This window comes from Manduca sexta, chromosome 2, assembly GCF_014839805.1.
Source record: "Manduca sexta isolate Smith_Timp_Sample1 chromosome 2, JHU_Msex_v1.0, whole genome shotgun sequence".
Taxonomy (NCBI): Eukaryota; Metazoa; Arthropoda; class Insecta; order Lepidoptera; family Sphingidae; genus Manduca; species Manduca sexta.
Genome location: NC_051116.1, coordinates 7,616,266 through 7,640,654, shown reverse-complemented (window position 1 = coordinate 7,640,654; position 24,389 = coordinate 7,616,266). Strand labels below are relative to the sequence as shown.

Below are 24,389 nucleotides of genomic sequence, written 5' to 3'. Positions count from 1 at the left end.
TGTACTTATCTAACGCCCGTATATAAATAATTTAACTCCAATTACGTATAATTTTTATCATTTCTTCTTACATAACATGTGGAAGTAATGTCGCCTTTCTTACTATATGACAGGCCGTAAAATAAATGCTACTTTCTGTTTTCACTTTTCGTCATTCTTGCAGCTCTCGGTCTATTATAAATATTGCGAGAATATTCAAAGAAGCCATTTCTATTTCGCGCGGTGACATGTGCGGTCAACCATAGACACGGTTTGGCGCCAAAATTAATACGGAGTAGGTTAGGTTTTATTTATATTTGTAATTATTATATTATTTTTGTTTTAGTTACGTTTAATACGTGTATTTTACATCTTAATGTAATAATTGTGCGTGATTAAAATGAAACCTGCTTCCAATAAATAATTTATTCGTTTTTTGTTTCATTTCACCTTACACTAATTACACTTATGTACAAACTATCTTAATTTAAATAGGAAATATATCTATTTACAGTTCAAATTAAAATTTAAATTAATAATTGCACGCAAAACGTCCTTTTTTGTACAAATAAATAAATAACAGCCGAAATAAAATAGTCAACACACTGGCATTATGACTTCACACCAAATGGTCGTAAGATATGTCCGCATGGAATCCTGAGGGACCGGCAGAGTACTTGACCTTCTGCATCCTGCCATCGGGGAGTAAGACATGGTAATGCCCGTGGGTCTTCCCGTCTTTTGTCAATTCGCTGTGCCCAAAATCATTGCCGGTGTGGTGGTCGCGGACTCGGTAGCCAAATTCGTAGTTAGCTGCGTACTGGAGCTGTAGAATATGAAAAAAGGTGAGTATGATTGGAAATTAAATGGTCAGAGAGTAATTTATTAGGAATAATACGGAAAAAGACTGTAAAGGTAGTAGATTGCAGACATAGAGGTAATATATCGACGCTTGAACGGCAATCATATCTAAGCGACAATCGATACATTTTTGAGTAGAGTGCTTTATAGATTTGATTTTAAAATGAAAATTCATAAAAATTAAACTTTTTATTTTATAAAGATAAAGTTTAATGATATTAAAATAGTCCTAGACTCACAAAACCTAGATCAAATGACGCAAAAAAAATTGGCGACTCAAAATATTTATATAACTAATTTTCGGTATATTTGTCGCATAGATATCGCCGTTTAAGTGTCGATACGCTAATCCATTGACTATACAGTACAGTATAGAGAAAGTGGTATCATATAGTACTAAAAACTATGCACTAAAACGTGTTGGCATATCGCACTTGTGGACCCAACACGTGTTTTGTATGGATTTGTATAAAGCATGTTTGACATACGGTAGCCCTGGTGTCTAGTTACATGAGCAGCTGGAGTTTCGAATCGTGCGTTTAATGGTTTATTATGAGTGTTTTCAACACTCTGTTATTATTGTACACTTTGAAAATACAGTCAGCAAAAAAACCATTAAAATTATTCTTTTTCATGTAAAAGATCACTCTGTTATTATCGTAAACTTTGAAAATACAGTCGGCAGACAAACCATATAAATAATTCTTTATCATATAAAAGTTTTTCTGTTAATAAAAATATTATGCTAATATGGGAGTATGTTCGATATGTTTTGAGTTGTATGAATTTGTAAAATTAATCAAATTGCTAGATTTTATATAAACAGTATTTAACTTGTATGTCAACTTATGAGTTTCTTTTATGAAAGAAAATGTTGTTCCGTTACACTATAACCGTGATTTTAATGATCTAACTTTTATATATTTTTTCAAATAATTTGTATTCTGTTAGATTATTTACTGCAAAAAAGTGTACTTATTAGAATATAATATTGGATAATACTAAATACATATATAGCATTTTAAGACGTATTTTTATGACAAATTCATACGCGCTGATGTTAACGAAACGTTTCATTATTACCATACTGTCTCAAAAACTGTATTCCAAGGCAAACAATTATGCTGTAATGTGTTATTACGATTAAGTGTGCTATAATTTTGTCGAATTATGTCTAGGTTGCATGTATATTTATTATTACCCAAAGAATAATAAATCATATTTTGATATACATGTATTATTGTATTTTTTACTTATTCATACAATGTTATCTTTGTATCTAAATTTAAGAAAATAAATATATCTAAGTTAAATAAATAGCGTAAGGTAGTGTGACCGAAAAACCCTAGTTCCTAACAAGGCCCATTTTCCTTTTTTTTGTTATATTAAAAAACAAACTATGCTTTATAATATGCTACGATATACTGCCTTGCGACTGCCTTGGTGGCGTAGTTGTACTGCATGCGCGGTACGACAGCGCTCTGAGGTCCTGGTTCGAATCCCGGGTCGGGCAAAGTGATATTTGGGTTTTTCTGCTCAGTATTAACCTGGAGTCTGAAATGTGTGCCCGATATGGCGATAGGCTCGCACCCTATCACAATATCATGGGACGGAACACACTTGGCGAAGTGTGGGTAACCTGGTTGCGCCTTCGCATACCCCTTTGGGGATAAATGCGTGATGTTGTGTGTGTGATATACTGCAATTTAACAGTGTTTATTACGTGAAATTATATTATGCTGATTTTAAAATTAGGTGAGTCTTCAAGGGTTCCTTTGCCTTGCTACATATTTGAAAATGTTATATATTATGTAGTTATAAGTATAGCGTGCTGCGTACACGCCCTTGTCGATGGGCTAATAAATTAGTGCGTTACGAGCCAGCGTTTGTTTCACTCGTGTCCCGTATTGCATACTTAACAGAAAACAACTTCGATTTTCCAAATTCGGCCATACACGGGTTTCGTAGGATCAGTCGTTAATAATTCTACTACCGTTGTCAAGCTAAACAAGATTCTACAATGTTGTAATTCTGGCTCGAAGCCCATCAGGTATACAACTATGACTTAACGTGTAAATACCATCTCTGATTTATTTCCATAGATACCAAGTTTTAGAATGGAAATAACTAAATAAACAAACAATATCTTTTTACACCTTTTTTGAAAGAATGTTTGATTTTTTTGGAAATAACTAAATACAAAAACAACCTATTTATACTTTTTAAAGAATGCTTGAATTTTGTTTTATTGCCTTAGTAGGTAAACGAGCAAGCAGTTCGCCTGATGGTAAGCATCTGCCTACCATGGACTGAAGCAATGCAATATCCAATTATATATGAGTCATTTTAATTGTTATTTAGAAATAATCATAATTATTCTTATACATTGTTTTGACGTATCATAAATGCAACTTTGTTCGCCTACGAGATAAATAAAATATTTTATTTTATTACATTATAATGCCAGATTACAGCCAAGCCGTTACGTACCGAATAAATGAGACTTGTAGTTAAACTAAGTATGTGCGTGTATGTTGGCATGTAGGTGTTAGTTTTTTAACGTATTTACACCACGACTTGTTACATTTGTTTTGACAAGTTTTACTTTTAAATACCGCGTGTTATACAATACTGTTCTATTTTGTAGTAGAATGATTTGATCGCAATGCATATTGTATGTTATTTCTTATAGTAGTACTAATGTAATAGATTATAGGTATAATTTTTACATTGCATCACTAATTAAACTACATACTTATCTTGAAAATAACTTTACAATAAGTTACTTAAAAAGTAAGATGTAAAAAAGTAAATAAAAAGAACACACTATCAGTCAGAAACACTCACGCACTCGACATATTCCAACTAAACTACATAAATGATAAAAAATCAGAAAAGTAAAATTGGGATTTTTCGAGAATATATTCGTTATTTATGGATGCTTTTTGGCACAATGTTAACAAAGGTAGTTGTAGAATGTAGACGGCAGTTTAACGCAATGTTAAAATGACCCTGTATACTAAGTTATATAACCAAGTAATAATAATAATAAAATACAAAAATAAGTTAATAATAGAATAATTTAATCTTATCTATATTATACACTAGATATAAATATGTTTAAATAATAAAGGAGAAAGGCAGGAATATGCTAATGTTCTGTGGTTTGTAGTTAGTGTGGCCAGCGTAATTTAATATCAATTCTTTATAAATTAATGTTGATTTCTAGGTTATTTATTGTGGGCAGTAGTGATAATTAGAATTAGGCAACGACTTACTCGTGAAACTTTGTATAATAGGCAAAATATTCGATATTGAAGGATCAATATATTATTTAATTCATTTTTTAGATTGTGGCTCCATCGTAATAGATGTCTTTGCCAATGTCAAATACATTAGAAAAAAGAAAACATACCAAAAACCGTCAACCATTTTCTACCACACAGTGGTTATTGTACCAATTATTAAAATCAATTATTACTGTATTGGGAATAAATTATTTTATGAAACTAAATATGGCGTTCATAGACCAGTTAATTTATGTATTTTAAAAAGATTTTTCTTAAGGTTTTTGGGTATGTGATGGGGTCGCCGTCTATGCTTTCTGGGGCGGTGGGGCTTTTTCTTCTCATGACCTAACTGGAACACGTCTAAATGTTGGATGTTCAAGTTATGATGACCTATCAGTCGCTTGAGTTGACTCTCAGTAAAAACGTAGATCGGTTCAGAATGACTACCATGGTTACTAAAGTGTTCGGGATATTCATTAGATGGCTCAGGACTGTACAAGTTATAAGGTACCCCGTAGGAAGTCGACAGGTCTTTCACAGTAGAAGCAAACCTTGGGGGATCGTTCCAGAAGTTATATAACTTATAATTGTTTTTGGAATAACTTGGTTGTAAATCGTCGCCTTTAATCCTACGTGGAGGTAAATACGGCTGTTTGTAATTTAAACTTTCATCAGTATCATCAGTGTCCATGGAATCATAATCATCATCATCATAATCATAATAAGGATAATCATGATTATGTCCATTAGGCATGTCAATTTCGTAATCGTCATAATAAGGCCGCCGTTTGTGCAAATTTCGACGGCCTTTCCACTCCTCTGGCGTGGGCATTGTCTCATTTACTGTGTTATTATAATCAGTCTTTGTAATGAACGGTTCCGTGTCTAATGTTGATCTACGTGCCCTCCCTTGTATACTTACATCATCATCGCTGTATGCCGAAACTCCTACGCCATTTTCGTTTAAATGCTGCACTCCTGTTGGTTGCGCGGTTTGATGCAAAAACACTTCTTTTGCCTCTCCTTTAGTAGGGGATATGTGTAGAGGATTTTCATATACCAATGCTTGGTATGTCGGCTTTGGTTGATTTAATTCTGGTTCAATAGATTGTCCTGCGGTGAAATAGTTTCCTGTACTGCTTACAAAGGTTTGAGCGGTAGGGACACTGTAGGTGATCGTTGTATGCTTGCTCGGATCCTCAATATCATCTATAGCTTCTGTTATTGGAGTGTGATCTTTAACTTCTGGTTCTCTTGTGTACGTAGCATAAGTAGGCACTTCAGCGTAATGTTCCAAATTTTGATTATCTTTATGGCCTTTTAAGTAGAAGTAGTAATCTATGGGTGTCTCTGAAGAATCCTTGGTCTGTGAGTTTGTTTGTAACATTGCTTTGAATTCTGTGAGTTGTTCTTGTGGAGTTTTAGTTAGTAACGCATTTAATGCGGCTATGTCATTCGAGGATTGGTAATTGTGCATTTCAGAGTATTGTTTTGGATAAAGGTATTGAGTTTTGCTTGCAATTGCTTCTGTGTATAATTTCGTAGGTTCCGTTGTCTCTAAATACGTTAACCCATTTGGTTTAATAGAAACTCCTTGGTCATACGTCGAACCTGGTGACACAAAGACAGTCTTATACCTTCTCGGGTCCAAATACTGTTGGTATTCAACAGACCCGTAAGACCTATGGTTTCGTACAATCTCAGCTTTCGTCACCGCGTCCTCTTTAGTGATTTTCATTGGATCTGGACCCTTACTGTGCTTCAAATTCTCTTGCCGCTTGTTGCTTGATTTCTTGTCTTTTAATTTAGCCTGCTCTTGTTCTAAAGCTAGTTGATGGCTTTCCTGTGATTCATGGTATGCCTTCATGTAACTGTCGACTTGTTGAGGAGCTTTTGTCCACCTCTGGAGTTGGGCTCGATGCTGCCTTACCCTTTCAGCATTGAACATAGCTTGCTGGTTCTGTGCGTGAAGTTTAGCATTCTGTAACGAGTTACCAGCGAGCGGGTTGCCGTATGGTAACCCTGGTGTGTTTGGCGGCTTCTTCTCGTCTGTTCTGGGTGGTTCTATGACCTCGTAGACTGGTCTGGATGTGTTTTTGTCGGGTTTTGAGATCGCCACTTGGAAGATTAGGAGAAGGATTGTGGTCTTCGTTTTGAAGTTTGCCATCGTCTGTAAAATAAAAGAGGTAAAGTTATTTCTTGACAAAGCAATTAGACGAAGGGTTTGAATTTGTTTAAATAGCAATATAGTAAATTTATGTGTGTATTCTTTGTGAACTATCGCTCGCTTTAATAGTGAAGGAAAACATCGTGAAGAAACCGGCATACGTTCGAAGTTCTCTATAGGAATTTTGAGGGTGTGTAAAGTCTACCAATCCGCACTAGGCTAGAATGGAGGACTAAGGCCTAATCCCTATTAGTAGTGGAGTGGCACGGGCTTTCTCTACTTAACATACTCTCAAAATTATTACAGAAATTTCAAAATTATGCAGGTTTCCTTATGATAGTTACCTTCACCGATAAAGCAAGCGATCATTCACAACCAATACACACATAACTGTAGAAAACTTGAGGTGCGCGCCCTTGGGTTTTGAACAATCCCCCTTTATGTAAAATTTATTATTTTTCTTATCACGTACTTAATTATGCCATGTTTTGGTATATACATTACCTCGTCATTAAGTAACATTGATGTTATCTTTAATAGTAAACAGTAGGTCAAGAAAGTCGCGTGAACCATTCTGTCATCATTAGTCGACGAATTAGATGTTACGACATAAACTTTCTCTATTTTCAGATGTACCTAATGAGTATATTGTGCAAGCGGTAGGAAAGGTGTCCTAAGTACGCAGTAGCTATCAGTTACTTTTACTGTATAGATCAATGATGTTTTACAAATAGACGCGTCATAGACTAACAAAATTGCACATAAAAACAGCGCAGTATTTACTATAGTCACAGCCCTAGCAGCTCCGATGATACGGCCCGAGTTGTCCCGAGTGGGCCCGAACGTCGACCGCCCCGTCGCCATGACAGTCGAATAAAATGCATTTATTAGTTAAAAAATAAGTTAAATAGTGTATACTTATTACTAACGCATGAAATGAAATATTTTTTTCATTCACAGTTGTAGTATAATTTGTACATCGTCTAAAACACAGGAAGGCATTTTATTTATAAAAATACAAAAATTAGTAAGCCGACTAGTCGCGACAGTGGTTGGAGGTTCACTAAGTGAATGTCGGGCATTTACCTTGCTTTCGTCTTGCCAGTATTGAGCTCGGACAACGTATCTATGTAATATAAACATCTAAGGTATATATTATATGAAAGAACATAAAGGACATGGACATTGTGTTACTAAATGGAACTACATACTTTCCTTCTCGGAAATAAGAGTTTACAATTACTCGAACCGTAGATGTAATAAAGAAAAGTTACGATCGAAATAAAAATCAAAAACAGTAATTATATTTCGCGCCCTAATGCCTCTTATTACTCTAATATAATTTGTTCCAGCATCATCACACTTACAATTAGAAATACACTCACGCGCACGGCACATTCGCACTAAACTACAAAGTAAAATCAATATGGAAGCCTATTGCCATATCGAGCCTGAATTCCAACTATGCCTATTTTCAAACAAAAACCTCACAAATTTTTATTCCTCCTGGAAACGAACCTAGAACTTCACGATTAACAGCCCAACTACACTACCAACTATCGATTATCAAACAATTACCCTAAGTACCCATAGAGGTCAAAAGAAATCGCAGTTCGTAAGAATATGTTAATATTAAAAGTGTACTCTATGGTCACATTGCAAAGCGCAAATCATTGTGTTATATAAATTAAATAACACTTACACACCATTATTCAATTCATTCCGTTTATTACGCGGTACACTCGAGCACAAAAGCTAATTATTTGTTATTTATGGCAATATTGTTTCTTATGTATAGTACTGGGGATTTCTACATATTTTTTGAGAAACAAAAACGTATAAGAGAAAACGCAAGACTAATCTGTCTATACCTTTTATAAAACAAAGTTCTCTTTCTGTCTGTCTGTATGTTATTGATTTTCTCAAAATGTACCGAACGGATTTTTATGAAATTTGGTATGGAGATAGTTTAAGATCCTGGGAAGGTAGGCTACTATCCTGGGAAAATATATAGTTTCATTATAAATTCTTCTTTTGAATGGTTTACAGGGAAGGAAGAACTAAAAATAAAATACTATACTTAGTATTTTGTATTTGTATTGCATTGTCAATTAAATTAAATTAAATAGGGATAATTAGCAAGTCAGTGCATGTTTGAATTTGTTATGTATGTATAATTAATTAATATTTTCACTAACAAAAGATTCTTGTTTTATTTATTTATTATTTTTATGTTTTTTTTTATAGTAGCACAAAAAAAACTATTTAACAAAGCACTTATTAATAAGATAAAACCAAACACTTCTGCCACTAACTGCCAATGGGCGCAATGACCATGCACTTTCACTGGCGGCGCATTACGGGTTTCCATGTCCGTCCGTACGTCACGCCTTATGTGTTGCGCGATAAACGATTCCCGGAGCCGTTCGAAAGCGGGTTTGAATCCAGATTTAAATTAATATTAATTAGAAACCTTTTTTTCATGACTTGTCAGGAATAGATTGTAACGTTTCATCTTACTAGTTTTAGCTCGCGACTTCGCCTCGAAAACTCTTCTTTGGGATAGCCTAAAGCATACAGGGAATATGCGACCTAAACTAATAAGAATTTCTAGATTAGAAATAGCAGGTGTTGAGAAGCGTTTAACCAATGCTCTTTGAATCTTTACATATTATATTAAAATCTTAGATGTTCCGTGTCTACACATTAAATATCTTTAGAAAAAGAATTACGAATAAGTGATATAACATGTTATATTTAGATAATCGTTATTGATTGAGTCCTATCCTAGCCGAGTTTTGGCCACGGCGGCCGATATTATAGTGCACAAGTGTGTGCGCAAACATCGGGAGAAATTGTAGTAAAAAAAGCTGCGATAAAATGCGAAAAAGTAACTTACATGTTAATCTGTGATATGGACGACCTATGCTCCGAATTTCACCTAAATATGTTCAGAATGTTTTCTGTTAATTCTAACTTACAAACATCTTTACAAGTTTTTGCATTTATATTTATGAGTTTAAAATACAACTGAAGAGAACCGATCCTCTTATTCATCCGATCTATATCTATGTAAGAGTATAATAATGAATAGGTCTTAAAATCCGCATGTATTAAATAGTACAGTTCCTGTCTCTAGACTGACTATGCCTTGACCGCCCACGACACAATAATTACTTATTACATATTCCAATATATGGTAATTTTATGTATGTGAGTATATTTATATGACGTATATTTTATATTTTTAATTGATTCCAGTCTTCTTTGTTAATGTTCTCTCCACTTCCTTCTCTCGTTGTGTACACCTACCTCTTTAGTCTGCACCACCTGAAGGTTGACTGGTAGCCTTCGGCATTAAGTCCACCTTTATACTCTTTGTATATAAAGTGTAATAAATAAATAAATAATTTTAGCGGACATTTATGGCGGTCGAGGTCTATACTAATATTAAGAGAAAAAGTTTGCGACTTTATTAGTTAGTTTGTAGGGGGTAATCTCTGGACCTACTGAACCGATTTTGGTTTACTTATTCGTGGCCACATTATTCCTCAGCGGTATAGGCTTTTTATTCCGGGAAAATATAAAGCGGGACATTTACTTCTCATCTTTTTTGCGCAAAGCGAGCTACTGGCTGAACCTAGTGTTTTATAACAAGGGTTTAGTGTTGGAGTATTTTTATGACGTATTCTTGCCCGCGGCTTCGCCCGCGCGGACATCTATAATTGATTCTTCCCACGTCGCCTAAAACTCTCTGGTGTGACTTCATGAATAAATACTATTAGCTGATGTTTGTGTTGGTTTATTGTTAGGAAAGCATTTCAGCATCAAAATCATAAACGAAGGAGGGTATGATCAGCTACAAAAGCAGATGAACAAGTACAAAATTTTTAAATGCTTGTGTATTCAATTTAATCGAAATATTATTTTTTATTTATCTAAAATCTATATATATAAAAATGAATCCCTATTTCCTTTGGTCACACCATCACGCGTGAACGGCTGGACCGATTTCACTATTTTTTTTGTTGTGTTTGTTATTGTCAGGAGAAGGATCTTATGAAAGAAAAAATTAAGGAAGTTGAGCGGAACGTTAGAAAATTTAAGAAAAGTTAATTTCAGCGATTGACATAATGCGCGCTGCAAATTCATAGTTAAGACGGGACAACGTCTGTCGGGTCAACTAGTCTAATTATACCTTTTGAAGTTTATTTTAGTGTAGGGTTTGCCAGGGCCTAGGTGTAGCACTGACAACGTCCATGGGCAACGTTCGTTCTCCAGATACAGAAAAAGTCACAGGACAGCAAAATTCGCAATTTCGTTTACTTGGATGGTATACTTATTCCAGTTATTTTAACCTCAAAACCAAACCGAATTTTTATAAAATATATCGGAGCATTCTAGAAATATATTCTCTCAAATAAATAAAAACTCTTCCAAATTCTTCTTCCAAACGTTAAAAAATACGTACACGTTGAATTGAAACCTGTTTTGAAGTCGGTTAAAATAACAAAACTGTCACAAAAGAAATGATCGTCGCATAATGTACGAACGATAAAGTATTAATCACAAGGTTGAACGTACCACACGATGCAATGTGTCGCGGCACCAGTTTTCTTGCCAGCATTTAGTATGCATGTTGAAACTGCAATCTCATGGGAATTAGAAATTACTTCTTTAGTAAACTTTTCATCAGGATTATTAAATATGCTAACTAGGGTTACTCCCGATTGTGACCAAATAAGACCGTCTTGGTTTCACTCGAGACATTTGACACCCCTGAAATAATCAGGTAGATTTTTTTTTTAAAAATAAATAAAACCAATCATCATGGATTTATATCTGCAGGGGTAAACAGAAGCGCAACCAGGCCCTATCACCCAATTTCCGCCATCCACCCCATGATGTGATAGTGGCGAGCTTGTGGCTATATTGGTTACGAATTCTAGACTCCGGGATGATATTGATTAGAAACCCAATATCCCTTGGCTAACTCAGGACGTCAGAGCTGTGACCTATCGCGCACGCTTTACAACGCCACCGAGGTAGATTTTTAGACCATGACTTTTACAGTTTACAATTGGTCGAATTTTTCAATTTTAATCAGTGCTATTAAAATCACCCGAGTGATTAATAAATAAAATTTCTAGAGACTTTCCCGCCCTCACCACCACTACAACTCCTGTAAGCCAGGACCAGCAGTGGCATGCATTTTGACACCGAGCGGTGAAGCTCGGCGAGTCTCAGGGAAAACTAATATGTCATTATCCCGCAACGAAATTGATGAAATAGAAAGATAGGGAGGAGTTGGAAATATTAGTTGTCCACTTCCCTCCATAGCAGTTTATTACTGTATGACTGAACGAGGTCTTGGGTTCGAGACCTTGGCAAGGCAAAAGGGTATCGGGTTTTTCTAATCAGCTCAGAGTCTGGTGTTTATGTCCGATATGGCGATACGCTTCCCTATAATAATGGGACGGGATACATTTGTGCCTCTGCCTAGCCCGTTAGGAATAAAAGGCGGAGTGTGTGATTAATTAATATTTTTATTCATTTGTTACCTATTGTATTACGCAAGCGATTTTACATAAGCCTTCGTAACTGTCACTCGCGCGTTCCAAGTCGCCATCTTTGTTTTTATTTTCTCACAAGTCAAAAACTTTTCTCAAGGCTGTACAAAACCGAACACAAGTTGATAGTTGGCACAATGGTTCCCACGTTGCCACTTTCAATAAGCTTTTTGCTGGACCGTTACTGATTACGCTGTTAAGGTCATATTGCTTTTGTTGTTAAATTAGTTTTGTTTTTGGTCATTATTTTTATGATAGCTGTATGCAATATGATATATAAAAATATTTGGTGGATATAACAGAGTAATAAAAGGTGCCATACATGATAGCCGCGATAGCCTATTCGGTCGTGGAACGGACTGCCGAGACGAATGTCTGCAGGTTCAAAACCCAAGGGCACACACCTCTGAGTTTTCTAAAAGTTATGTGTGTATTCTTTGTGAACTATCGCTTGCTTTAACGGTGAAGGGAAACATCGTGAGGAAACCTGATTAGCTGAGTTCTCTATAGGAATTTTGAGGGTGTGTGAAGTTTACCAAACTGTACTAGGCCAGCGTGGTGGACTAAGAACTAATCCCTCTCAGTAGTAGAGGAGGCCCGTGCTCAACAGTAGGACGGTATGTAATATAGGGCTGATATTATTATTATTTGTATGTATTTGTATGTACTTAATTTTTTTTGTGATCGCAACTCTATTCTGTCACTTGTCAAATTATATACTATGCATGTTGGTCTCCGTTACATTATATAGGTATACCTACTAAGTATTACGTATTCAAAATAATTCTCACTAATTTAATCATTAAAAGGCCTATAGCTAATAGAGTTTTATTTTGGTTTGGAAAATTGTAGTCAGGGATATAACTGGACTTCATATGAGTAACTGCTAGTGGCGTAAGAATAGGGTGGTATGAAAGACAAAATGCTTTAAGACCCACGCATTAGAGAACCCAAAATGCTGTACAATTTGCAGTTTACAAGCCAAGAGTAGATACTTTACTTATTAAAAATGTTGGTTAACCCCTTCATCTCAGTAATTTAAATATCTAGGTGCTGCTTTAAATGCCGATAATAATTTCATATAAGTACCTTATGTGATTTCGCTAACATGCAAATAGCAAAAGCATTACGAATATCAAGCGAATATCCAAGATTAATTTTGCAATGCTACTGTATGGAAAACCGGTTTAATTGTCTGACCTAATGACACGAACGCTTATTAGATCCTGAATTATGGAATTCGTAGGTACGCTGCAATATGATTGGAGAAACATTTGACTTTTGAAGACGTGTGCTAATTATTGCTAAGTTAATTGTGAAGCTGAATATAAAAAAAGTGTGTTGCGTTCCGGGATCAGGACCCTTATTCTGTATGATAGTGTAAACGCGTAACGCGGCCGTGTCATGTTATCTTCGAGAGATGTGCGTGGAATGGTATTCTGTAAGCCAAATTTCTATAGTCCTAAACATGACGCGTTGTGTTACGTGCTTGTTACGCACTGTTGAAAAAACGTGCGGGATAGAGAATAAGGCCCCAGCCTGTATATATCCGGTTCCAACAGGCCGGCATAATTGTGTTGGTTGCTAAGGGGTAATCTCTCGTCAGTTGATATTGTATTGGACCTCATTCCGCTTACCATCAGGTGCAGTTGGATCACTTTACCATGTCTGTTTAAGAAAAACTATCGCGACGAATGAACTGAGAGTGCTTGATGGGAATCTAATATATATCAAGTCTATATATGCGTTTGATGCTTATCTTTCAAATTAACAGTGAAGTTATTTCAAAGAAACCTGAATCTAAATTCGTGAGAGGTTTGAAGGCATGTGAAGTGTGTTAAAGCGTCTTGTAATTTACTCCATGATTAACTTAATTTCCATAGTAGTAGAGGACTTATTTCGGCTCGCCATATCGATATGAGATCTGAAAACAGTTAATCTAACCCCTAGATACTTCTCTCTGAGGCAATTCGAATGCAGGCCCATGCACGGGGGGATATTTGTCGCTGCCCAGGCACACAGTAAAGTGGGTATACCTCATTATTCTCAATTAACATTGAGGCCAATAAGGGCTCGCGTACATTTCCTCCCCTTCTCCCATCCTAAGAGGTTTCCTTATCCTTCCCACACACTTCCTTCCCAGCTATCCCGTCCCAATTTTCCTCCAGGGCCCAGTCGGTAATCTTCGGATTCCAGTATCCAATTCGCAAATTTCGGTGTTAACTGCGGGTTGCGATACCCAAAAACAAACCCAGATACAGCCAGTAACATGCTTTTTTTGTATTTGAGTTAAAACTAGGCTGTAGTTATACAGATATATATGATTCGAGTTTCTATTACGGGAGTATATATGTAGGCAGAGTTGAGAATTAAACTTAGGTACAATAAATTTGAGAGGAGCCCGAGATTTCAGAATGCAGTAAGGTATTTGCGAGACATTTAGCATTGTCCTTTAGAAGTGAGCGGGCACGATTCGTGTTTAGTTATTTATAAGACCCACGCTTAACGTCTGTTTCTACACCCTTTGTACCTTGAAGCTGCTTTTAATGAGGTGTTTTGAGGATTTTTAAATGGCGAATGCATTGCGAATGAGCAAAACTGCAATTGTTCTTGTGCTATTGTGACATCTGCAGTGAAACCTTGGTTTTAACTGTCGGAATTTCACGGTTCCAAATTTGAATTTCGCGCCTAAAATTTATTTGAGGTTATGTTATAAATTGATGGGATACCTTATTGGTCAGTATATAGTTAAATTATACAACTATTACGATCACTTCTAACCCTTCTGTCACACATTGCGGTCGAAATAATAGATTCAGCTATAGGCAGGTCGCCGGTTGGGCCGTGACCACCTCAGAATTGCATGATGCCTAGTATAGAATTCTATTTTTTTGTCCATTGTTTGAGCCCTTCGGTAAATAACGCTATACTTATGCATTATCTGCTAGCCTAAAATTAGGTATCTCCTAATATGTTTCAAAATGGCTACGTCATAGATAACAATTGTTTATAGAATTTGGTAAGCATGATTTTAAATCAAACATTTTATTTCACCTTTACCTTGAACACCTATGCCTTAAATTCCTAAGTCTTAGGCCTTAAATGAAGTATATCCTTTATTCATTATAATGTATGCTAACAAAAGGCATTGTGAATAATCAAAGTCGTTATTCCGGTATCGTGGTGTGATTGGCAGACAATGTAAACTATGAATTGATTCTCTTTTTGCTGAATCAGCAATTGTAACAATGTACTCGGCATTGTGTGCACGACTATGGAGCTGAGGTATGAGGTTCGACTCCCGATTGGGTAATTATTGGAATTTTCTGGAGTCTTTTAATGGGTATAAGCTGATCTTCTAATACACGGGAGTTAATATAGCAACGATATGCAGGTGTGTTACCTTTATCTACCCCTGAAAAGAGGAAAAGGTGTGATGCTATGTATGTAGCAGTTGTATAATCAATACTATTATATAAAGCTGAAGAGTTTGTTTGTTTGAAAGCGCTTATCGCAGGCCCACTTGTTTGACTTGGAAAATTATAATTTAAGTGTTAGATAGCCCATTTATCCAGGAAGGCTATAGGCTATATAACATCACGCTAAGACCAATAGGAGTGGAGCATCAATAAAAAATGTTGCAAAATCGGGGATAATTTATTCCTTTTGAAAGCTTCCGTTATGTGCGCTGGGTAAACGGTTGAAGTTACGCTACAATTAGGTATGGTGGAATTGTTCCTCTTAAAGGGTAAAAAATATATATTATAAAACAAAATCCCTCGCCGTATTTGTCCGCCTATATGAACGAAATGAATTCAAAACATTAGACATTAAACAGTATACTCGTAGTTAGTTATTATGATTCGATGTTTCTTTTATACCAATTAACTAACTTATAAAACAACAAGTTTTTATAAGCAATTGTGACGTCGACTCCGCATTGTAGAACAGCGAGATGTAAGAATAAGATTGTTATCTAACAAACACATTAAACTATATAGTTATAGACTGGACATCAGGGTTAAATTTTGCTCCAAAAGTTATTACCATTTGGTAACAAGTCGCTGTCTTATTTGAAATGTCCGTGTGACAAGATGTCACAGCGTCTTTAGATATTAATACAAAAATAACATTTACAGAAAATATGCTAAGATTCGCATTAAAACGTGCAAATCATGATATGAAAAAATATGAAGTATTTTACATTGGTGTTTTGCCATTTCACGGTAGACTGAATAAACATCACATGCGCAACATTTTTGTATGACTATCTTCCCAATGTCCGCTTCAAAATCTTACAACCCTGTTATCTAAAAATCTGATAAAATACAATGTCAAACCAATATGGCGGTTACGTTCTGCGTGCAGTCATTACATAACTGGACGTGACGTAATAGCATCGTGTGCGAATCACTTCCGGTATTGTTTTCACTTGCTTTATATTCTCGCATGTGCAGTTAAATATACTGTTAGAGGCATAAGACTCTCTGATATTAATGATGAACAATTTAGAGGAAGGATGGCGAACCTTTAATAGTTAAGGTGCTATTATTTATACAACGTGGTCCGTAACGTGTCATCCTGGGCTGGTCCTAAATTTATCCTAGTGCCGATTTTTAGTTTTTTTTAATGACCCAACTATTGTTTTTTTTTTTTTATCGGAGATCGGCAATGTCGCTTCACTAACTGATGTTAAGCGAAAAGAAGCACCAAAAAATATATATAATCTCTTAATAAAATAACGACCTATTTGAAAGTTGCTAATTTGTGGGATTCGTCCAAAAACTCATTTATTTTTATACACATATTTATTTTTATAAGTATATATACTAATTATAATACAAGCCCTGTTTATATGCCGCTGCTGCACGGGCCCCCTCTACTACTGAGAGAGATTAGGCCTTATTCTGCCACGCTGGCCTAGTGCGGATTGGTAGACTTCACATACCCTTAAAATTCCTATAGTGAATTCTCAGGTATTTAATATACTTTAATAAAAAAAATTGCTATTTGCTGAGGCACCGAATTAATTACTCAAAATTATTCATATTATTATTTTACTCACTCTACATTTTTCCTCGAAAATAAAATTCTTAATTAACTTCCTCACAGGCTAAACGGAAGTTTAATATCAAAGAGGTCTATTTCTTTAACCTTTCTAAAGAAATATATTTTCCTGCACTGGGGTATTCCAGCCGTTGACATTTAAATATAAAAAATGCTTTAATTGTGTATGAAAGTGCCTTTTCTGAAGAAACATCGGTTTCCTCATATCTTAACATTCAAGGCGAAAATGTAGTCCCTGATTTTATAGAAACATAACACGTCATACTTACGTAAGCCACTCTGGCGGGTTTTACACCTTGTGTAAGGTAGGATATAAGATATATCCTACTACCAGCAAAATATTTTGAATGCAAATCATAAAATAAATTATTTGCTTCTTGTATTGGGATGGAAGGTCCCTGAATGAAACCGAGCCCTTAAGCAGTAGCTTAATTTGCCTTAAGGCTAATTCAGCCTTGTGCTTTAGCAATCTTCATGTTTTTAAAAAAGAGACGTGAGTAGCTCTATTGAAATTTGTTACCGTGATTAATTCGTTATGTCGGCCATTTTAACTGACAATTACCGTAAAAACAAGGACACGAGATACTACGATAAATTTATAGAAGATACCATTATTAACATTTTGGTAGGCTCACGACTCCCATGTATTTTAATTGCTTATCCCAATTAAACAATAATTGTTAATTGTTCGACATTTGGTTCGCCTTGTACCGAGAATGCAAGGATGTCCATTGTTACGTAATTTTGACGTGTGTCAAGATTTTATCTTTGACTGTCATAATTAATAACAGATAAATCTTATCAGTTATCACTTTGAAAATATTATGATAAATATTGTAGAACATTGACATATATTCTATTGACACGAACGTCCATATAAAATATTTGTTCAAAATCTGAACTAAAATGACAACCAAAACGTCACTGTTATAACCTATTTATTCACTTGAACAACAAATAATTTTACTTATTTCATTTATAAGTTGTGGTTACTTGTCATTGAAATTGATATAGTCCTAAAATCCTTGTTTTACAGTTCTGATATTTTTCTAATTTTGTAGTTTGGTGCGAATATGATGTGTCCGTAAATATATTTCTGTTTGAAAGTGTGATGTCGTTGTGACGAATTCTCTTAGAGTATGTGGCATTAGGATATGTAAAATTATACCTAATTACTTAATATTTTGTTCAAAACGTACACTTTTTATTTTACATCTACGATTCGTGTAACTCATTGTAAGGTTATTTTTAAGAAGATAAGTATGTGGTTTTATTTTAACGCAATGTCAAAATAACCCTGTATAATTTAATAGTAGAGCTAAATGAGGATAATGTTCTGAGATTTTATTATGCAATACTTATTACATAACGTATGTGTCAAATATATTTTTTACTTTGTCATTGTTCCAAAGAATTTGCGACATAGTTTTATTGATGACTTTTTATAATATTTTTTTGTCTGCGGTTTCTGTTTGATTGTATCTTGTGCGTTCTTTGTTGTATTAAATGTTGTTTTTTGTTGCGATATATCAAATGTATAGTTGACTACAAAATAGCTTTAAGTATCCAAAACCTTAAATCGACGACACACTTTGTGTATTTAGTATTTCTTTTCGTTCAAATAAATATGGGCTTAAACATGTAAGGCTGTTTTTTCAAACGTCAGTTAAAATTTATTCATAGAATATATGCAACATGAACAAATTAAAAATGACATTTCTATGAATAAAGTTGTTCACTTTTATATTCAGACGAGCGCAGTGGAATACCAAAGAATACTTTGTAATTCAAGGTGTTGGTGTTTCTTCTGTTTATGGGCGGTCGTATCGCTTACCATCACGCGATCGGCAAGTTCGTCTCATCATTTAAAGCAATAAAAAAAGCCAAGCTTTAATTTATTTGATAAATATTTTTTATTTGACCATTGAAAATTCACTTAACGTACCTAATAAAGATAAAAATCGATTAAACTGAAGGTATATAGGTAACTTGAAATTCTGTTTTTTGTGTTTTTTAGTTACTGAGTGTACTTATATTACTTTGATAATCAAGTTATTACAATCTTAATGGAAACTAATACTCATTTGAAGCTTCATACTATACTCCCGCTGCGTTCTCTACTAACTTTTGCCCTCGGTCCGCCTGTGTAAAACTTTATTTCCTGGATAAAATTAGCCTTTATAGAATTCAAGATGAATGTAGCAACCTATTAGTGAAAGAAATTTCAAAATCGGTTCCGTAGGTTTGAATTCATCATAAGAAACAAAAATGAAATCTCTTTTATAATAATTAAGATTGATTTTCCGGCGTTTAAACTAATGTGGCATTGATCATTATCAATTAACATAATTTACTGGTACTTAAAATTCTAATATATTACACATAATTAATAAATATTTTATCAATTTTGTATATAAGTTTGTTGCTGGCCTTATTATATTTTGCAGTGGTATTTATAGGTTACATTTCCGTTCACAGAATATAGAGAAGACAAAAAATAATACTATAAGACTACGGACAATAATAATTAACGAATACACGCGTAATATAAGTATTATATATAACCATCAATTATTTACATGGATTTTGGGATGTAATTCAGATTATTCATATTTTTTTAGATTCATCAATGATTTAATATCAGCCCTGTATTATATACTTGCCCACTGCTGAGCACGGGCCTCCTCTACTACTGAGAGGGATTAGGCCTTAACTTCCACCACGCTGGCCTAGTGCGGATTGGTAGACCTCACACACCTTCGAAATTCCTACAGAGAACTTCTCAGATGTGCAGGTTTCCTCGCGATGTTTTCCTTCACCGTTAAAGCGAACGATAAATTCACAAAGAATACACACATGATTTTAGAAAAGTCAGAGGTGTGTACCCTTGGGATTTTAACCTGCGGATATTCGTCTTGGCAGTCCGTTCCACACCCAACTAGGCTATCGCCGCCTGTCATCTATGATTTACGCCATTTAAAATCTTGCTGGTAGTAGGATATATTTTATATCCGCCCGGATAACGACCACCGTATACAAAGAGTAAAAACCCGCCATAGTGGCCCACGTAAGTGTGTCGCGTTCCGGGTTCAGCCTGTGTATATCCGATTCCATCCGGTATAATTGTGTCGACTGCTGACGGTCAAAATATTTCGTCAGTCGACATTCTATTGTGTCCACTTCACTTACCATCAGGTGCAGTGGCATCACGCGTGCACGTATAAAAAGAAATCTAAAAGAAAAAGCACGATCAAAATTCGGTCAAAATTCAAAAATAAATCTGATGGAAGGGTTAGATGGCAAAATACAAAAAAGAGACGCAATGATATCTAGTAACGTCATCAGGCATTAATGCGCACAAAAGAAAAAGCGCGCTACACTCTTCATGCACATATTGCGATATTTAAAATATGAATTGCTACTTCATTTATTAATCAATTTTATTACTGATTTCGCAAAAAGCCTTCTTTTTGTGTTATTCGCTATGTTTATAATTATTGTCAAAATTAAATGTAGTAAATGAATCTATTGTTAATTCTTATTGGCCATAACGGCCCTGAAGCCTAATGCAGTAACCAGGCCGTCTTGAACCGATATAATAATTTCAATTTTGATAGTTTCTGTACATCATATATAAAAATGAATCCCTATCTCCCTTGGTCACGCGTTCACGCGTGAACGGCTGGACCGATTTCACTTTTTTTTTGTTGTGTTTGTTATTGTCAGGAGAAGGATCTTATGAAAGGAAAAAAATTAAGGAAGTCGAGCGGAACGTTAGAAAATTTAAGAAAAGTTTCAGCGATTGCAGCATGCGCGCTGCAAATTCATAGTTAAGACGGGACAACGTCGGGTCAGCTAGTATTTTAATGAAAATATGTGCCAGTTATTAATATCTTACTAATCTTAAAATTAGCCTTAAATGAGATGGACCGATGACCTGGTCCACGTGGCGGGAATCTGGATGAGGACTGAACTGGACAGAACAATCTGGAGTGTATTGCAAGACTTTGATAGGATCTATAGGCTGAAGAAGAAGAATTTTAAAATGCGATAATTTGCGAAGATTTTTTATGACGTAAAATCGGAAATTGCTGAGCGGATTCTGATGAAATTTCGTAGGCGGATAGACCAAATTCTTGCGTATTATATAGGATATTTTTATAACGTAAATTTCAACAGTCAAGACGTTTATTTTGAGAGTTTTTACCCCAGGTAAGTACACAGTCAGAATTGTATAGTACCAAAATACCCTCCGCTTAGCCGGCGATAGCTTAGTTGGGAGTAACACAAACTGCCCACACGAATGTCCGCAGGTTCAAAACCCAAGAGCATGCACCTTTGACTTTTCTAAGGTTATGTAATTATTCTTTGTGAATTATTGCTTGCGTTAACGGACAAGGAAAACGTCATTAGGAAAGCTGCATACCTAAGAAGTTCTCTATAAGAATTTTGAGTGTATGTTGACTTTGGCAATCCACATTAGTCCCGTGTGTTGGACTAAGGCCTAAACCCTCTCAGTCGTAGAGGAGGTCAATGCCCAGCAGTGGGACAGTATATATTACAGGAATATTACAAAGGAATCTTCTGTGATTAAAGCCGTAAACTAGTTTAGTATGCACTTATCGTAAAAACGGGTTATTGATCTATATATCTATGTCTACACTCGAGGTCCAAGGAATATCCATAGAAAGTGGTGGACCTTGGATGGTTTTGCATTAACATAAATTTCGTATATACAGTTAATGTCCCTAAATGAAGAAATCGGTGTGAAACTTGTTTGGATTGTGTGGAAATTGTTTTTGCAATTGTGGAATGATTTTTTAGGTTTTACAGCTTACGATTAAAATATTGTTGCTAATAAAATTAAATTTGGTTCAGTCTCGCGTACGGGGATTAGAGTATATCGCGGTCGTATCGCTTACCATCAGGCGAACGGCAAGCTCGTCATTCAAAGCAATAAAAATATATCCAATTTGGATCAGGCTGACATACGTGTTGACTTCGAAAGATGATCATTTATCTGGATGCCACTCTACTTATTCTTAGCAATTACATGTTATACCTAATATATTTAAATAGCAGTAACCTTTCATGTTTTAAATAAATAAGACCTGCATACAGCTTCAAAGCAGATACAGAAAGTAACACTCCTTCTATATCTCAGAACGGTATTGCTTCGTGACAAAAACCAGACAAAGTCGTAACCACCGTGAACACGACAAATATTAACATAAGTCACAGTCGGTTAATAATTTATGCTGCCCATCCTTCCGTGATATGTCAGGAACACATTTTTTTTTAAAGTTCAGTTATATCCGATCAATCAGATTTCCGTTCTCTGACTTTCACGCGCGAGTGGACGCCACACTTGACCGACTCCTGCGCAGGACATTGGCCTGGTAAGTTAATGGTAGCCGCCATGAGATATTCTTGATGGTATGTTAAGAACTTAAACATAAATTACTTTCGCATTGTATTTGTTTGCGATTTCGTTCCTTTCCCAGTTTATAAAAAATCTATACAAAAACCTTTATCTTAATCTACTTGGTTTATGTGCCGAATTTCACAAAGATCTACAAACATTTTTTTTTATTTTGGAAATGCCTTTAATTCCGTGGTATATGCAAGCCTTTTAAATGGACTAATAATACTTTAATTATGTGTGCAGTTTTTGGAAGGTCCAAAAATTTTCACACGTTTGGACGTGTGAAAATATTATTCGGGAGTGGCGAGGGAGTGGTTCCTATTTCTTCTAGTGGACAATGGCACACCCATTTCTCTGATATAGTATGTATACAATGGCCTACTTGCTTGAAAATGCCAATCAATAAAATTAATATTTCCCAAGTAGTAAAGATCTTATCTGCATTTTAAATATTGACCCTTCGTAATGCTAAAGGTCATTACGAAAGAATACCTCCATTAAAGATATAAAACCTATAGTGGACGGCCATATTTGCATAAAATCATTGAAATACTTTAAAAGCAAATTACAATTATTCTCATTCGTAAATCGGTTACAAACGAAACACTAGCATTTAAAAATTCCATTTTGTAGTTCGAAATTTAAAAACACTTTTTATAAATATTTCATCTAGCCAGTTTCCCACAAATGCATAGATGGACTAATAATGTCATGTCATTCTGGTTTATTATCTGCATGAAGTACACAACGTTGGGATTTATAAACAATTAAAATTCAAGCATAACATAAATAACTCTAAATTCGTGATGGTATTTGTCTATTTGCAATCGTTTCCTTATTTCAACGCCTTCCGCGACCTTGGCAGTGCGATCATTGGATCTAATTGACCATGTATTAGTTTGGGCAGTTGACCTGGATTGGGCTGACATTGTGGTTTGAGGTTAGCTCGGTTAATCATCTCTATCTGATATGTCTTCATATTACATTATTAAATTTAGTAAAACCGCAATAAAGATTACATACTTTTCATATAAGTTTGTATAGCATGGTTGATGATGTCGAATCAAATTAGATTACATGAAGTCGATCTGTAAGATTAAACCTTAGAAATAAAATATTCAAACATTTTAAATAAATAATAAGCACTAAGGTGACTTATAAATAAAACTAATTAAAAAAATCTACCTGGTAGATACAATTTACGTATCATAATTAGTCTCAGCGACAACGATTGCAATTCAATACATACTTATTTTATTTGAAAATGATATTGTATCAACGTCCAAGGTAATCTAAATTAGATTTAATTTTATCTATGCTATTATACCGAATAAAAATGTCAAAACTAATTATCAATATCAAATAGGCATTAGTCGTAAAACACTCCAACATTACAACTACATTATTAATACGTTATTTTTATATTTAAAATGTAATAAAGTATAAATACTGAGTGTATAACGTCAAAGCCAACTTTCAAATTTGAAAAAAAAAACATTACTTTTAATTTGCGATGTTTTGCATGACCTTTACAAAAAACATAGACAACTTATGTCAGTCATGTATTATTATATCAAATCAAGCACTCGCAAAAACATTGCAGCCACAACATTTAAAATGATAAGCCATAAAACTTTATACTGTACCTAATCCTACTAAATATAATAAGTATCCCATATTATATTCTTATTTCAGTTTAAATGGCGGGAAATTTGGCATAAAGATTGTCTTTGAAATAGAAAAAAAAAATAACTCACGTATTTAAAAAATCCAGTTCGTTCGGAAATCGTTATGAATTAAATTAACTCTTATCACACATGCACATATCGTTCTATATATAAAACAAGCTTTGTTTACACAAACTTTTTAATATTACGTAATAAAAACTCGGCCTCCCTGTTTAATAAGACTGGCCGGTTGCACGTTAGAGTTTTTAGTTATAAACAGTTTATACTGAGCGTGGTGGTGGACGCGAGTAGAATGCGTGATGTTCGAAATTTGAATGTTGACGCTAACGAACACTTTAATAA

General features: G+C 34.8%; 1 protein-coding gene across 1 annotated transcript; it reads right to left on the bottom strand.

The window, feature by feature from the left end:
* Positions 1–390: 390 nt before the first annotated feature.
* LOC115451637 lies at positions 391–24,358 on the bottom strand. The gene is made up of 3 exons (XM_037438245.1): positions 24,117–24,358; positions 5,053–6,300; positions 391–805 (listed from the first exon to the last, which is right to left on the bottom strand). Exons 2-3 carry the CDS (start codon positions 6,295–6,297, stop codon positions 599–601), a joined length of 1,452 nt encoding a protein of 483 aa, XP_037294142.1. The 5' UTR covers positions 6,298–6,300; positions 24,117–24,358; the 3' UTR covers positions 391–598.
* Positions 24,359–24,389: the final 31 nt, after the last annotated feature.